Here is a 19,023-nt window from a genome sequence, read left to right on the forward strand (position 1 = left end):
GCAATACACAATATCCCAAGAGAAAAAAAATAGCTGAGCATCGTAGCATGGGACTTGTAAACAGAACCCACGCTGTAAGAAACTAGAAAATTGAGATCACCTTCGATCGGGATTCTTTCTTTTACATCAGTGCTACTGAACGTATCGAGGAATAAGTGCTGTGCCAAATCGGAAGTTCGCGGAATGCCACCAGCATTGTCGCTCACGGTACCAAGTTTTACCGTGTATGGTGAAGATTCTCAACCATGCGCCAACCACACATCACCGAAGTGTTGGTACTAACTGGACACTTATATTCGTGACTCGAACACAGGTGCAGAGACTAAGTTTCACTCAGTGGATACAGGGTCTGCTTTTCAGTGTTATTGTTCAACTCCAGACACGTATTTTCCAGCTTAACCTGTTTGTTTGTTTTCAACGAAGAAATTACTTCTTCGCTGATTCAAGTACATGTGTAGTAGGGTGAGCCGAAAAAAATCAATTTTTCTTTTCAAGTTGTAATATCGTGGAAAAGTTGCGAATTGGGGAGGCTAAAACGAGTAAAAAAAAAGAATAAAATCGGTTTATATCTTCCGGCTGCTCATGTGTTTTAAAGTTTGACGAAATTTGGAAAATTTTACATTTTTACGATAATTTTTAATATTTTTAAATTAGCCTATTCAGGAATGTAGTAGCTCAAATTCTTATGTATTAGAACCACAGAAAATAATGTTTAAATATTATTGAAATCCATCAACATCTTCCAGTCGCTCATTGCCTTCCGAGTTAATGAAATTCTGGGAAAAATTTACAAATAATGGTAGATCACAGTTCAAGGGGAAATAATAGTAACAACTTACATTTTTTTCTTTATTGAATACAACTTTAAATGTTTAAAAACAAATTAATGTATACCATTAGTAAGATAAAATATTATCGTACAAATGTGATTTGTTTCTAAATTTCGACAAATTTTAGGGAACATAGGCAAGCGGAAGATATAAACCGATTTTATTGCTTGTTTTACTCCTTTTAAGTCTCCCCAACTTGCAACTTTCCCCTGATATCACGACTTGATTTTTTTTTTTTTTTTTTTTAATTTTTCGCCCCACCGTAATGTGTAGCTGCCTTAATTTGCCAGATTTATACCAAGCCAGAGGAAGACATTCTCAATTCTACAACGATAACGCTGTATATTGTTTATTTCGATTGTAATCAGGGCAGCAGTGCTCAAGCATTTGTTATAAAATAGAAGCAGAAGAAAAAAATATTTAGTAGATCGATATAGATATTTTGTTTGTGCGTTGTTATGGTGAAGTTAGCCGTTGTCAAGGAAATGTTTATACAAAGTGACATTTCAATGTTTATGTTACAATCCTTCTTTTGAGCTCTACCAACTGAAAATTGCAATGCACCGTAACTTGATAATAGTAAGTTTCCCCTTCAGGATTAAATTTGCATTGAAGCAAGTAAATGAGGCTTGTATTTTGGTGCTCGTATTTTGTATACCAAAGAAGCCCACATTTATCAAATTTCATATCTGAACATCCAACACTCAAAGAGAAAATCCTCTTAATGAGTTTGCCATATTTAATTCGTGCAATGAATAACATTTGCAGGAACTCTCTTTGAATATCAAATTCACAATGCCTTTTCGCTCAACGGATTTAAAGAAACATATAGCAATAGTAAAAATTGTCACTTTATCCTTTTCTCCATGGTTGTACCCAGATATGTTCAAAAATTCGGTTATACCTTACCATGCCGCGATGACCAACTATCACAGCAAGAACAGTCCCGGTTTCCGAAGCGGTTTTGCCGTCACTCACTGATGGAATTCTCTTTACATAATGGATTATGGATGCTATATTCTATAATAATTTTCTTTACAGTTAGTTTACTAAAAAGAAAACGCTTGAAATACCCATCACCTTGGCTTGACTTTCAATCACTAAAGTCACTCCGGAAGCTTTGTAGTTGGTTGGTATAATTAGGTAGTTACATAAGGCTCTAGCTAACGGGTACAAGGGTGCATTGCTCGCGGATTCTACTCTCTGTACAGTAAAACTCGTTAACCTTTTCTAGCATTCAAGTCACACTAAGTTAAATGCTACACTTATGAGCTACGTAGCATCACACAGTAAATGATACAAGTGGCAACTTAAGTAGAAAAAAGAAGAAAGAAAGAAAGCTATATACATATATAAAAAAAATGGTCGAAAATAAGATTAACTGTCGTAATAAAATGTGAACAGATAAGTTACCTGATTATCAGTAAACACTAAACGCAATGCTAGTAAATTTTATCTTAAACGTATAATCTTATCTATCTATGTATAATTTACTATTTAAAAGAATCAATGTGTTTCTTTATAAATCATAATAAATTGCATATTTATGATGACGCTACTGTTTACGCTTAAAGCAAGTATAATAAAAATAATGCACATTAAGCAAAAGAATACTGAGTTAAATTAGAAAAGCTATGGTTCGGATTATGTTTGGATTATTTGTGGATAATAAATCTTTTATATAAATTAATTTAAGAATATTTTTTTTTGGCAATGTAAAACCTGTTATTATAATGTCGTCAAAATATTTTATAAAAACAAAAAACAACATGGTATCAAAAATAAAAAAAATAAAAAAATCGTTGTTATTAAAACATATTGATTTAGTTTGTTTTCCTATCTACAATATTCTATACCTTAGAAAGTCCGCCTTATATACCTACATAGAATCAGCAAATAATATAATGTACTAAATATTTTGCGAATAGATAAGAACCCGCAGTTTTAACTATAAATATTACAGCCGCTACTCACATAATCTGATCAAACAATTGACTCGCTGTAAAAGAATATAAATGTATACGTTTAGTTTAGTTTAGTTTCATCCTCTCTGTACACAGAGGTTGAAGAAGACCAAGCACATAGGATACGTCAGAAAATAGTACATCATATTACAAAGATAATAGTAAAAAATAAAATAAACTAAAAGAAAATTAGATTACAATCTATAACATAATAATAGTAGTAAAGAATACACCTAAATATATACTTAGTTTAAGATTTACACTCTAGATATTCAAAAACGCTATAATAAGCTTTATCTACAAGAAATTTGAACACCTCATTCTTAAACACCTTTATGTTCTTAATGTTTTTAAAATGCTGCGGTAAGTGATTATACAATCTTGTACACATAGAATACCCACACTATGTGTCTCCTATTGAACTTGTCAGAAAAAGTTCTTTAACTTAATTTATCTTGTATTTTCATGCACCATTTACACGCTATATAAATGCAGAGATCCCAATAAAACTTAAAAAAAATAAATAAATAAATAAAAATAAAATTGAACTTACTCTTTGACTTTGAGTTTCAGAGGACTTCCCAGTCCAGGGCCCTCAATGATGAAAAGTCCCTTCTTCAGAGGAATTGGCAGAGGATTTGTGAAGGAGGCGGTGGCTGAAAATTCTTGTCCCTGGATTAATTCACCCTGAGTCTGTATAATCAGAAAGCAATTTTTCATGTATTCTTTTATTTAAAATAAAATAAAAGGTGCATTCTGTTTGTATACGAGTACCAACAATAATAGAAAATATTTGAACTATTTCAGAAGTTGATGTGCAGTTTGTTAGGGATACATCGATACCATAAATACTCAATACTCACTCACTCTTTTCATCAAAAAGGTTAAATTAGAAAATTTTCTTCTGTTTTCTAAAGTTATACTAGAGAAAATGAAAGAAAAAGCTGTGCTGAATTTGAGAAGCAATATTCTGATTAGAAGGAAGGTAGCTGTAACAATTGCAACTATTAGAGAAAAGAAAATAGAACTGATGACTATTGTTTAGTATGTAGATAGTACAGACAGTCCTCGACTTAAGTAAATAGATTGCCCAAGATTCTCTGTAAGTCGAAATTTACCTAAGTCTTGCACTTTTACCGTAATCTAAATTTGTAGCAAACAGGTATTTTTAAAAAAATCGATAAAACAACCCTTTAGTAATATTCCAATGAAAAAATCAATCACATGATACGCTTTATAAGTAGAGCACAGAATCTTATATTCTTTCAATGCCGATGGTTAAAAAGTAGTAATTAAAGACAGGACAACCTAATTAGTTCATGCTTCATTCACTAGATGGCTGTCCGAATAGAATTTACAATGTAATACTATTTCTTACTTCAGATGCAAGTACTGTTCGCAAATTATACTTATATCAGAAATTTCTTACGCAAATAATACGTCTAATCTACGTAACTTGAGGACTGTCTGTATTATTATTATTGGTGAAAATACATGTGAAAGGAAAACAGAAACAAGAATAAGAATTGAATAAGAAAAAGACCTTAAGAAGATAAAAAGAGTATATTTTAAGTCACTGGAGAAAGTAGTTTTTTTAAACATCGAATACAGTGTTGTGAAAAAGACTTATATAATATCTTTAATCTAATAACGTACTGTATGAACAAAAAAGATAAACGTTACGAAAATATCGAGATCTATTAGAGGCCTTGGAAGTTAATATGCAGATTGAGTGGTGAAAAATAGCTGGACGGAACAGAAAACTCCTAAGAAAGTATGTAAAATAATATAAAGATTACATTTTACTGGTACGTATTATATTATTTATGTACCAATTATTTCACTTCTTCCGCTGAAGTAGTCTTCTAAACTTAGTAATCTAAAAGTTTCTAACCAAGTTGCAAAGGTGTATTACATTTCCTATCTCTTCTCTCCATTAATGTAGGCTACAAACTTAATTCCGCTAAAACATTACTAAATCCTCTTCTTGACTTGCAAAAGTTAAGATTATAGTCTACATTAATGGAAGAAAGAAGAAATGATCTCTTATGCAATAAAAGGGGAGGGAAGAAAATATTTGGAAATGAATAAATGTGTAATATACTAAAGTTAGAAGATTTTTCTTTAAATTAAATGACATTATTAATTACGCCTATCTGTATGGTTCTCCGAAAGTCAGTTTCTCCTAGAAGAGAACAAAATTATGCTATTTGCAGTAAAGAAATCTGTATTTATTATTGAAGGAAAATAAGAAAACCGTAATCTACCTTACACATGCTATATGATTCTCATGTTTGCAATATATTCTAAGCAACGACAATACACAAATTCACATAATTTTGAAAACAAATCTTTATTTGCATTAAGTTCTTAAAAATTATGTTCAATGTCTTCAGCAAATCATTCAAGTCTTGTGGTTTTGCAGAGTATAATTACCCAGGGTCCTTAATTAGGAATGTCAGTGAGTAAGAAAGAAGTCATTAATACGGTATACTTAATGACTTTTCAATTGTTAAGACTATTTCTTGTCGTTAACATAAACTTATTCTAAAGTAGGCAAGAAAACACATGAAAATTTTAAGTTTGTGTGTTATAAGAGAGATTTCATACCTCAATTTTGATATCAGGTTTCCTGACTCTGAAGTCATCCAAAGCAAAATACTCGTAATTTGTTCCATGGACATTTCCAAGACAGGAAATATGGAAAGCACATTGGTCCTGTAGCTTGCAGTAGTAATCATCATACGAAACATCCATTCGCACCTCCTCCACTGTGGATAAAAATGTAACAAAAAAAGAATTAATAATAAATAAATACTAAACGGTGCTCATCAGCTTTCACTTTTCACATTTTTCGAAATATCGCGATAATTAGATACTAGTTCTAAAATTTATCTTCGTAATTACTTACTGTTAGCACTTAAAAAACACTACTCTGCCCATGACAAGTGTTTGTAAAGTAATGTCTTCAAAATTTCCTTAGGTAATAAGACTAAAAGGCATTCGAAATTCTACAACGTAACCATCTAGAAGTTGTAGAAAGTTCCATGTTTGCTACGCAAATATATTTATGAAATCTAGGTCCACATAACTTTTGTTTTTACTTCTTAAAGTCCGTCAGATGTCATCCACCATTCTTTGCAATTCAGAACACGTTACGCCAAACTTATTAGGAGACATCAAAAGTATATGCTCTGGCTGTTCCAGTCTGAGAAAGGCAAAGCATTTGATCAAGATTTAGACATAAAAGAGAAAAGCAAAAGGAAAACACAGTTTTGGCTGATGAGTGGATTGATCATCGTACCATAACTCATCTTCATAGAGTGGCCCCGCGTAGCGTAGTCGCTAACACTTTCGCCTTTGGTCCCGGGTTCGATTCCCGGTGTGGTCACTCGGAAGAAAAAGTGTAACACGCTTTTTCAGGCCAGCCACCCTGAATGAGGTTTTCCTGAGTTCTCCTCATTCACACCAGGCAAATGTTGGGGTGGTACCTAACTTACAGGTCCCAGGCCGCTTCCTTCCTTCCCTTTCCCCGGATTGTATGCTCGCCGAGAGACGTCATCCCTTAAATCGTGACGGGCTAAATGGCCTTAGATGCCGAAAGCCCAGAAATCTAACTCCTAACTCATCTTCATAGATTCGTAGACGCGTCTGATAATATAGACAAGATCAAGTCTCTAGTCAGAACAGCGGACTCCATGAAGAGTTTGACAATTTACGATTCTACCTGAAGAATGAACAGTCTTGAAGTATTCTTACATCAATCTTAAAGCTGTATTTTTGTACGTTTCTTTAAGAGTTTGAACAAGGACTAGACAATCAATAGTACGGTATGATATTATAATTTACTCATACCTATTGACTACATCCCAAATCATGTACTTAAAGTAAATGTAAAGTATCGACTATCACTAATAGACGGCACTACGTACATCCTATCGTTCCAATGTATTTTGTAAGGAGTAACAATGTTCAAAATAATTTAATCAAATTCATGATAGGAATATTCACACTTTCCCTCAAAGATAAGTTGAGTCAATAATCAGGGAACAATCTTAGCAGTTTTTTGATATTATGATTCTTTCATTGTTGGGAGCACCTAATTTTACTCTCCAGAAACACATTTCCAATACTGAAACACTCTCAATTATGGAAGAAACAGAATATTATAAAACTACACGTATCATTCTCTAAGTAGTGATTCAATTTGTCTTCAGACAAAGTTCCATTACTCATCTCTTCAATTTGATTAAAATATTTTGAATATTGTTGCCCTCCTATATTGGAAAGATAGGGGTCACGTACTAACATCTATTGATTATGAGTGCTCCCATAAAGTCACCTTAATAATTTCAGTAACCAGTGACATTTTAAATATAAAATCTTAGATATGCTTTGTCTTAAACTCTGTCGTTCTCAGTGCTTCCCAAAATCGTATTTTTATTTTTACTTACATTTTTACCAACTTAGTGAAATAATTCATGTTGTTGGTGGCTCGCGTTGTCGAAATGCTCTACATCGTCAAAGAACACGTCTTACAAGCGCTAAGTCGTAGGTTCAGATGATGAACTGGGCAAGAACAACGGTCATATATATTGTTGGGACGCTTCACTGATTGTAGGAAACCACTTCTCATTACCTGTTACAGCTTTGACTTAAAAATAATCAACGTTAAAACCGGAAGTGGCTGATTTCTGTCCCTACTGGTTTGAATAGAGGGTTGTAAGAGAAGATAGTATATATTCTTCGAACGCTAAGTCGATTTCAAGAAACCGCTTCTCTCTATCTTTGATATTTTCGCTCTATGTAGATTAATGTTGAAATGGAAAATGTTAATGGATTTCAATCACTTCCGGGCTTAGTAGAGCGTTAAGGATTGGGATGAAATGTATTCTTCGGACGTTTACTCGACTGCAAGAAATCTCTTCTCGCTAATTATTACCGTTTTCTCTTTATATCGCTCAACGTTCAAACAGAGAATGGCTGATTTCTACCACCTCCGGTGGATAACCTACATCAATGTACTTGATTCCTAACTTCTGATCCTATACATCGTGACCAAAATTGATGGTGACCCTCAAATAATTCTTAAGATTTATTGTTTCCTGGACGAACGAACGGACACAAGACAAACAGCGTAAATATATAATGGAACTTTGGTAATTCGAACGTCTTAAAAATTAAATACTGGAGATAAAACTGATAAGATTTTTAACAGTACCAATCAAAAGAATGGATAAACCAATACTTTGCATATTGATAAACTGAACAATTTTTAAAAGACAACATCCTATATTTATATATTTAATTTTTTTACTTTATACGTTGCAACCTTTTCTACATCATATCTGCGGCCATATTTCTACTATGAATTCCAGATTTAACTTGTGGTCCGCGGTAGTATCGAAGGAAAATTCTCGTTGTAGGTGTTCGCCTACTGGAAAGCACACATGAAATATTTTAGCCTACAACTTATAAACAACAACAACATCGTGAGAAACTTGCCAAATACATGTATAAAATTAAATTAATCTAGTGTTTAGAGTACATGAACACACACACACACACACACACACACACATACACACACACAGAGAGAGAGAGAGAGAGAGACAAAAAAGGACTAAACAGAAATGCTGAGCTTCCGAGCCACAAATGACTCATCGTCGAAATAGAGAAGAACCAAGAAAGATTTACAACTTATATACGTAAACTCAAAATAAACGTAAAATTATATATATATATATATATATATATATATATATAATTGTCACATGTCATTTGTCTCCATCTTTGAAACAAAAGATAAAGTGTGGATTTTATTACATGGCAAGAGAGTAAGAAATTCAAACTGCTGAAACTTAATAACTAGAATATAATTACAAAAAATTAAACGTGAATTCAATTAAATCTGCGGCGATAGTCGTCAGATTTCTTGAGTTAGAAATGTGAAATACAAGGAAGACATCAAAGATGGGTTCATCTGAAAAACATAATCTTGCAAACCAATATCAATGGTTAAGTGCACATTTACTTCTTTATATCACCACTGGATTGTGTGTTCCCCATTTGTTATTACAAAGCAATAAATTCTCTTCTTCCTGTTTGTTTTTCTGAACCTAAACATTGATCTTGAGGGAAATACAACTGAATGTCAACATTAGTATTACCAGGTGAATATTTTACAATGTGTTGTGTACGTTAAGATGAAAATAGCAATCCTGTTACACGTGGAAGCATTTTCTGCGTCACCGCCAGTCTGAAGTGTAATAGAATTTTCCCCGTCAAAATATCCTGACAACACTTTTCATCATTTTAAATCAAGAAACACGATGATTACAGCATTACATTTAGTAGAATTCGCATGTACTTCTTTATGTAATTAACAGAATTTCTATCTCCCACTTGTTATTACATAGTCGATTCTGTGTACATATTATATTGCATTTGATGCATGAAAATACTCCAAGCTGATCCTGCAAGCTTGGTTGGTAGAGATGAACTTTCGGTTTCAATCTTGTATCATATTCGCATATATGTATTAAATACAGATTGTGAAAAAGAGGTTTAAAAATGGATATGAACGAAAAAGGAAAGAGGGAAAAGATCATATTATCTGTGATGTTATGAGAAATTATTTGTGGTAAGAAGTGTTAGAGCTTCACTGTATAAATACTTGTAAAATCCACGCTTTCTTCGAACATTCAGTTCCATCAATCAAGCTCGGAACTCTAATAGGATAAAAGAATTTTAAAATAACCTAGTAAAATATTTCTTACATTAACAAATCATTCTATCATCAATAGATATCATTCTCAAAGCATAGAAAGAAAGAAACAAGAGCTCCTTTGTGGCTAAGTGGTTAGCGTACGCGCCTTTGGTGTGGGAAACCCGGGTTCGCTTCCCGGCGGGAGCTCATATGGTTCGGATTCCACGTTAATTAGTAAGTCCCGTTTCATATAGCCTCGAAGCTGAAAGAGACATTAAACTCAAAATCAACTCAACTCAAGAAAGAAACAAGTGAATGGTATAGATACAGGAAAGTTAGTCTGGTATTCTAGCTATTCGTTAGCGCAGGGTAGAATGTTGCACAGTGCTAATATGTAGGGTATTAGACTAATAGATTATGTTCGTTTTCTATTTTTCTATTTCTCTATTTTTCTATTTACCTCTCCTGATATCTATTGACGATCGAATAGTTTGTGTATTTTTTAGTATGATTTATGCATAGTATCCACTTAAGAATATAACTTCCATATCTTTATTTTGATTTCTTGTCTTTCAATATCTTTATTTTAATTCATTTTGATTAAATGTTTGCATTTAACGTATGTCTTATAATTTATAACTACTTATTATAACGTAGAACTCTACGACACCAGTATAATATTTACTAGAAGTTCATATTTGTATATTACCTTTCCCTGCTTTCACCAGTTTTTCAGCCTTTTCAGTTTTAACCTCCTTCTTGTCTCGTCCAGTGTAGAGCATGGTATCCGCTCGCAGCTGAACAGTTACTGTATGATCTGTGTCAGGATTTCTGTTCTTAATCACAACCACCACGCTAAAAAAAGGTAAGATTGCTTTCAGGTTATTATCTTATCATCACAGTATTCAGAGTGCGAAATCATAACAGTTAAAGTAGGGAGGAGACAGCAGTTAAAAAAAAAAAAAAAAAACTGTTTGCACTGGAATATTTCGACACAGAGAGTTCACATATTTGATCATCCATAATTATTAAATTACGTAAGATTAGAGATATCGTTAAACACTAGTTTGCCCATTAATTAGGTATACATTTGAAATATATGCTAATATATTTGAATATGAATTACTGAAATTAATTTGCAAGCTTTTGACAATAGTATCATTTCATATATTCCCCTCCCCATAAGTTTTTAGTGAGGGGGAATTTTCTTCCAAAGATATTATGTGGAGGAAATTCTTTCTCATCCCTTCAGGATTTCGCATTTTGACTCCAGTTCGTGTATATATGTATAATAAATTAATACTTCCATGTATCATGGTTTAATTTTGTGTTGAAGTACCAAATGCTACCATGACTTCGCTAGGCTCATGTAAAAATATAATATCTATGTTGCTACAAAAACGCGGGTGATTATCTATTTCTCGGTTTGTTTCACTCTTTGATTTTTCAACGTTTCTCTTAAATACAAGATATAAACATACAACTTTGAATAAAATCTGAACCCCAAACAGTCTCTCTGGAAATTGAAATCGAATTTTCTCATTTAGTCATGAGGAAAAGTTCAACTCGTGGATGTTATTTGGATCATGTAAATTACCCATCCAAAATATAAGTTTAAAGATACTATTTCAGATATGTTTTGTTTTCTTTTTTTCGTAAGAAAAGAAGGGGAACTTAGGAGAAGCATCACGGGAGATTATCAGTCACAAAATCTAGCAACCTTAGGGTTATTTAGCGTCATGGTAGAATTAACATATACTTTATTATCATTCTTGTTTGTTGTATTCATCACATTTCAACCGTGGTTTTACAGAGCATGAACAATGCTAGGTTAATCACCAACTTCTTTATAGAACTTTTATGTAACTTAGTGAGCATCATCCAACGTAATTTTTTAATTTTTTAAATTTTTTTTCTATTTTTATTTTAATGTTAATACCATTTTCTCACATCATTCACTTGGTATATTCTCTAACACTTCAGCAATCTTGCCTCTGAAATCTTATGATGATAAGTTTCCTTGGCAATGTCTACGGTGGTTAAAAGCTTTCGCTATTTGTGTTTTTCTTGTCACAATGAAATCTCACGTCAATTCCTTTCATTTTGCATAGTTATGCTCATATATATAGTGTCGAATTTAATTAGATACATAACAATGATTTTTATTTAAAAAAAGGTAGTTTTGATGATTCAACTGTTTATACTGGTTCCACATAGCGATGTAAATCAACGTATTAATTACTTTAGAAAGTAAATATTAGATTAAACAATCAGACACATATTCAAAATGGACATTTCCAAAATTATGTATGATTGTATTTATAAATGTTCTTTCAAAACTCTGAATGTAATTAGAATTATGTTATTTCCATACACTTTATTTAGAACCGTCAGCAAATTTACTGTTAAAAGCTTACGAAGACACTAAGGATATTCCTAATAATACTTGTAAAGTTATGAGTGGGAGTGATAAAGAGTAAAAATTAAAATAAATATTAGTTTAAAAGTTCTTCTTGATGGCACATATAACGATAATATCAATGCGTAGGCCTATTTTAGAAATGTGGGAACAGGAAGAAGAAGGAGAAGAAGTTTACTAAAATTTATGTTACTTTCCTCTTTATGCCAATTGATGCCAGTTTAAAACGATAACGTTTAAAATTAATAATTTTGTTATATGGTACTTCACTAATACTACTGTACACTGTTGTCTTGCTATTATCAAATTGAAAGGTTAGTGTATATTTCGGGATCTGTTTCACTGTAATAGCTGCATTGGTTCTGGTATAGCATGAATTTTCATGGTAAGAATTTTTTTTTTTTTTATTACGCATAAGTCTTTCTGAAACACCGCAGTTTTCTTTTTACCATTATGTTTCTCTACAATTCTTAATTTACTCGAAAATTCCAACAAATATTTTAATATGATGTTACAAAACACATTAAACATACCCTTGTTAATTGAACATAAAGAACATACATCAAATTATATAGAATAATATTGACCTGGATGTGTTCTTATGATGTCAATATCAATATTTTTCCTTAAGATTCTCATCAATGTTTAGAGCAAAATATCTGTTGCCTTTTATCGGTATGTTGTTTAGCTTAAATACGATAGAGTTGAACTACTTGTGTTTCAATAGCAAAGCATCAAATATTAGAATCTATATATTCTAGTAATCAAACTAATAACGAGAATTTTCTGTAGAAACTGCCTTATATACAGTCTTTCTAGTAAAACTTAATTTATAAAGGACTTAAAAGTAGACTGTTTAAGTCAATATTAATGAATATTCTCTACTTGGATATTGAAACACAATACACTAGTGTTTGATTCGGCGAATATCTATCATAATTTAAACTAAAACCCAACCTGATGAAAGACAGTCGATAATTTGACCCGAAATATCGATGAGAATTTTGAACATTTCTATTTATGCCATTGAGACAAAGCATGTGAGTTCATAACAATATTTCAGCAACACTTCTAAAAGGAAACTAAATTATCATCTTTCACTTCAAGAACCAACTGTTTATATGGTTTTATTAAGATGTACAACTTGTTTAAATTTAAACTGCTGGACAGTGTTGTATTGTATTTCTCGAACGAATAGTTAAAAGTCTTAAATCACACGGTACACTACTATGTTAGGTAAGGCTTAAATGTTAGATACATTTGATCTTATGATTGGTCTTGAAATAATATTTCAACTAATGGCAATAAGTTATCAACCGAGTTGAAATGTAAGATATATTTTCATACCTGAACGGTGAACCAATAACAATGTCATCACGGAGTTCGAAATCAAAGTGAACATCATTAAATTCTTCATTGAGGTAATAACGGCTGAAGACATTTTCACTGCTTCGAAGCGCTCTCAACATAATGGCTCGTTCTTCAGGGCTCTCTGTAAATAGTAAGTAAAAAAGCAAACTAATAAGTAATTGAATAAATAAAATAAAGTAAAAATTATATTATTTAAGCACTCTTGAAAATCTTTCAGTTTAACGTCCCACGAATTGTCCTTTAGGCTAAGGGAGACGATGATCAAAGCAAGTGAACGATGATGGCAGAATTGGTGGATCGAGAAAGTGGGAGGAAACCGGAGTATCCCGAGAAAACCCATGAACACGATGTTGTCCACCACAAACTTACCTGTCCGGGGATCAAACCAGGTGCCCCATGCACCAAAGGTAAGCGCTTCACCACTGAGCCAGCGTGCTCCCTTTAAGTACTCTTGTTTATTATTATTATTATTATTATTATTATTATTATTATTATTATTATTATTATTATTATTATTATTATTATTATTATTATTATTATTATTATTATTATTATTATTATTATTATTATTTTCGTTTACACATTACATTCAAATAATTTTCTGCATCATACACTACTAAACCGAAACGTGCTCTATAATCCACTGCACAATGAATGGTTTAAAGTTGAATGACTTATAGTCTACAGACTAGAGGCTAAGTTACTTGACAGCATCAGAGAAAACCATCGATTTATTTGAAATAAAAACAAATTATTGTTTACAAATACAATAATTACAATTTATAATTACATATTAATAGTAACTGTATTTTCAATATTAATACACACTGTCCGAATATTACAGATTTTTCTTCTATAACTGAACAACTAGTGCGGATGGTTCCAGATGACAGAGTGGCAGTCACAAACTTTCAGTTTTAACCCAGCAATATGAGGGAATTGGGGAGCTGTGTGCATTGAAAGCAAATTGATCTGGTCAAATGTGTTGTCGATCCATCTCTCAGTTAAAGGTATGTCAACTTACAGTCCTTCGTGAAGTGGAGTGCAGTGGAGTGTCAGGAAGTTTGAACTGCTTTTAGTTCGTTATTTTAAATTGGTCGTTGTTACGGACAACTCTTTAAGGCGTGTAAAGAAGTTCTAATCAACAATAGGTGGCAACACGTTTCTTCTATCCTTTCAGAGTTTTATTATTATTATTATTATTATTATTATTATTATTATTATTATTATTATTATTATTATTATTATTATTATTATTATTATTATTATTATTATTATTATTTAATGAAGTAATGATATGCACAATAAAATTCTATCATGTACAGTACAAGATGGATGTTGAAACTTTCTCGAAGACAAATTCATTTAATAAAACAATAAGATAATCTGTGCATTTCTTTAAATATTATTTCATCCATTTTTGAGAGCGCTATAATTTAAACCCCAGCAGCGGATCAGGAGAGTTAAATTATCTGAATAATGAACGAGAAAAGAATGCACACTCAGGAAGGGGATACAAATAACCCTCTGATAATTGGTTCAATTTGTGTTCGGACGAAGTTTCAATATCCATATCCATCCCTTGAATTTAACTGAATTATTGTGGACACTGTCAGTTTGTTATAAAGAAAAAAATAAAGGTATATGAAAAGCTCTCTCATTTGTTTCGATTTATCGTGTATTTACTCTAATCTTAAAATCCTAAAATTTAATTGGATAAAGAATTCATTTTTTTCTAAATTAGCAGGTTTACACAGCTTGTTGGCAACGATTTAGTCATATTGATTTAAGTATGAGAATTTCGTCTTATTTATTTACGTGACTTGCTTCCTAAGAAGAATTTAGTATATACTTAAGTTGTTGTTACAGTACATTTGCTAAAGGATAATTGTATTTAATTATCTCCATATACACAGTACAATAACAAACAGTTAATCATTGAATGTTCCTTGCCAATCTTCAATGCCCCATTTTTTCCACTTTTATCTTAAATGCGTCTCGTTTAACACATTTCAAGATAGGTAATATTACTATTAGATTTTCAGTCAGATTTTCAGACTTTTGTGATTTACATAGGTATTATAATTAATATTTTAAGTAACTAAACTTTTAAAACTTTTTACTATTGGCGAAGCGACACCAATTTAGGAAAGCAAAACTTGTTAACTCCAAGCCTTGCACATTAATTTACAGATGAGGGCGAACAAATACGTCGTAATACAGAACATAGTAATAAAGGGCATGACCCTCTGGGCGGGGCTAGTCGTGTGCGGCTAGCTGTAAAAAAAAAAAAAAAAAAAAAAAAAAAAAAAAAAGTAATTGACAAGTAGCCAAACTAGAACGGAATAAACAATATTTTAAGAACACTAGTTTCTTTATTTCACATTATTTCTTCTTTAAGTACTAGACGCACATAGGGTACTTTTTTAAAATACTATATTATATTGTCCTTTGCTTTATCTGTATTTTCCAGTGGCAATAAGAAATTGAGAATCTACAAAAATCACAGTGACTCAGTGGTAAAACTTTAATCTTTGCTACTAAGAAGAAAATCAACTTACATATGTGGATACCATTGGCTACGTTTTCGTAATATTATGTCTTAGATCAAAAGGGTAAATTTATATTACAATTCATTCATATATGACAAGATATCTAAATTAGGAATATAGTATATAGTCTGACAATAAATTAGTAATGTTCTACATATGAAAAAAGTATGTTATTATAATAGTGTTTTGATGATGATCATTCGCTAATTGCATATAATAGCCTAACATTGAAACAATAACCAAAGATGATGTACGTACTGGGTTTTATTTACATACGTTTTCCTACTACAGTATTAAAATAAAGTTTTCTATTGATGTTAATTAATCAAACGTTTACATTGGTGGAAAAAAGTATTTTCTTACAAAATCCTACCACTAAGTGTTATTGTCGGTAGTTACATAATATATTCTCTATCTCTTTCTTTCTCTCTCTCTCTCTCGCTCTCTCTGTCGCTTTCTCTTCTCTATTCCTGTCTTTTTTCTTTCTTTTTTTCTCTCTCTCGTTTACGCATACCGATCTTGTATGTGTGCACATAACAATCAAAGCATTTTGTGGAAAACTTGGATTTAGTTCATTGGCATCGTGCCTATCACAATACGTAGAAGAGTGAACATATATACTCACACATACAGAGAGAGAGACGCATTCCACTGACTTTATTATGATAACAATTGATGCACAAAAAAACAAAACCATACACATATTGATCTCACAAACATTGTTTAGAAAAGCGTAAGAGGTATATCTATTACTTAGCTAAATATTAAAAGAAAATGTATGTTCCTACATATTTCCTGCGATTAGAAATATTTAAGTGGTATACAAGATATATAATTTTACATACGAGGTGCTATCAAAAAGTTGCATGACTAGTTCTCACCAACAGATGCCAGTACAAAGTTGCACACAGAGAGAGCAAATGCCTTCATACGTAAGTGTGCTGAGAAATATCGTTCTATATTCATCAGAAATTCTGCCACTGGTGCTACCTTGACCCCGTATGTTACTACGTCTAAGATTTCTTCATGGACATCAAATTGCAACAAGGACAGAACGTAAAGTTCTGCGTTAATCTGGGCAAATCGACCACAGAGACAAAGCAACAGTCATCACAGTGGAAGAGCACATCATCTCCACGATCGAAAAGATGAAGTAGGTCAACACTTCAACCAACCGATGTTTATCGTCTTTCGTGACATTCGCGAGACAATTTGAATGCCAATATCGAGTTATATCGCCACGTTTTAGGACGTCTGAGAAAGGCATCGTGGGAAAGTAACCCGTAACCGCACCTTTAGCACGTTAAATATTATTTTGTCCACAACAACAAGACACTCCGTCATCGAGGTCTCCTCACAGTGGGTTTCTCGCTAGAAACATGCTCTCATTTCTACATGCACAATTACTTCTCGAATATGAAGTTTCAGCTCAGGGGTAGCCGTGTTTACACCATTACGAATCGCAGAAAGCAATCGGCATGCTTCTGGAAGATTTCAAAAACGTACTGCAAAATTGGTGGAAATGCTCAGAACCTTATATTGGAAGGTGTTAGTGTGATAATAAATAAAGTATTTTCTTGTACATAGAACTAGTCTTGAATCTTTTTGATACCCCCTCATGCACTGCGTGATCCATCGTATACGTATTGTATCTCCATTTTCTATTCCCATTTAGTTCTGTTGCTAACGACGTTAAGTAAAACGAAGTAAAAAAAAGTCAATGGTAAAACGAAATTAATTTTTCTGCATAACCGTAAGATATTTGTTTGTTGCAGGGTTAATTAAGAACAGCCAAAATGGGCATAAAACTCTCCGTTTCTGACTCTGCTCGGATTGCAACAAGGATGCATGTGTGACAATTGCCGGTAAATGTTCAAAGATGGCGGAGACGAGCCTAAACGACACTGGATGTGGAAACAAATAAGAGACTCTATGCGACTTTGCTGCTCGATGTTTCGATTATTCAACACAAAGATGCCAGGCATCCGAAGACTAAACAGACTAAGCTGTCTCTATTGCGTCGTTTGTTCGAAGTTCCTAAGGCAATACCATCGTGAATTTCGTGTGTTCTATTGTTTATTATGAAAAAGCTACAGTGGCGACCATACAAAACCAAACCTTGTCCAAGCACTGACATTGAAGAATCGTGACACCAGAAAAGAGTTCATTGAATACATGCTAGCGTGAATGAAAGGGGACATTTTGAATAAGATTCCGTAGTCAGACGAAGCCAGACTTAATCCCGTTCTATATTTTTCTCTGATTAATATTTTAAAGAGAAGATGTACACACAGACATGCATATAATCAGTATATGGTAACCATGGAGGCCATGATTAGGGAGAAGTGTGCAAAAGTGCCAATTTTTCCTCAGAATTATTTATACTCCAATAAAAATTGAAATAAAGTTGTGGATTACACTGTATATACTCGTATATATAGTAATTAATTAAATAATTCTTGTGAAACTAAGTGTGGCCAATTTAGACTAAGTTTCTTTATATCAGTGAAATTTTGTACACTGAAGTAATTTTATTTCAGCTCACAAAGCTCTATTTAGACTAATAGAAAAACATTTTGTAATTCGTTTCCTTTAACAAACTCCGTTTGTTAATTCGCCACAAAGAATAAAATTGTTTTGGAAAACTTACTGTCTGGATATTTGTAGTTTTCTGTTATATCTGCCCTCTCATTACTTCCAATTGCTTTTGTGCTGATAAATTGGCCAATCCTAAAAGAGAAAAGAATTGAATGAGTAGGCGTAGAATATGAGGTTCTATGAATGTTATTTTTCAATTCAGTCTCAATAACTACCACACTACCGAGTGCAAATAAATTATGAAAGAACAATATGCAACTACGAGTTATTTTTTAACATCAAATGAAGAATCTATTTTGCTTATGACATAAATATTCTTTTATCATTTCTTTTAATATTCAAAGTGGTGGTGTCTCGTCTAACATTTAAACTTAGAATGTTATTATAATAATATTATAGTAGGCTAGTACTAGTTTTAATAGTAGTTGTAAAAATAATTACCTGTATAGTACATTTTAATGATAAAAACACCCTTATTAGCGAAAATAAATAAGCGGTTACAATATAATACTGTTTATTTATAGCTGTCTACATTGAAATAATCAGTATTATATTGTAACCGCTTATTTATTTTCGCTAA

The 19,023-nt window shown here is 32.3% G+C and overlaps 1 protein-coding gene across 1 annotated transcript in view; it reads right to left on the reverse strand.

Moving 5' to 3' along the window:
* Window positions 1–19,023, reverse strand: part of LOC145687685 (annulin-like) — a 172,884-nt gene that overhangs the window by 3,427 nt on the left and 150,434 nt on the right. Inside the window, exons 9-13 of the mRNA XM_081761145.1 lie at window positions 18,496–18,575; window positions 13,270–13,414; window positions 10,213–10,358; window positions 5,405–5,565; window positions 3,348–3,487 (exon numbers count right to left, since the gene is read on the reverse strand). Of these exons, the coding sequence (XP_081617271.1) occupies window positions 3,348–3,487; window positions 5,405–5,565; window positions 10,213–10,358; window positions 13,270–13,414; window positions 18,496–18,575 (672 nt within the window). The remainder of the gene's footprint in view (window positions 1–3,347; window positions 3,488–5,404; window positions 5,566–10,212; window positions 10,359–13,269; window positions 13,415–18,495; window positions 18,576–19,023) is intronic.

The sequence above is a fragment of the Thermobia domestica genome, chromosome 1 (assembly GCF_964235325.1).
Source record: "Thermobia domestica chromosome 1, izTheDome1.hap1.1, whole genome shotgun sequence".
Classification (NCBI taxonomy): Eukaryota; Metazoa; Arthropoda; class Insecta; order Zygentoma; family Lepismatidae; genus Thermobia; species Thermobia domestica.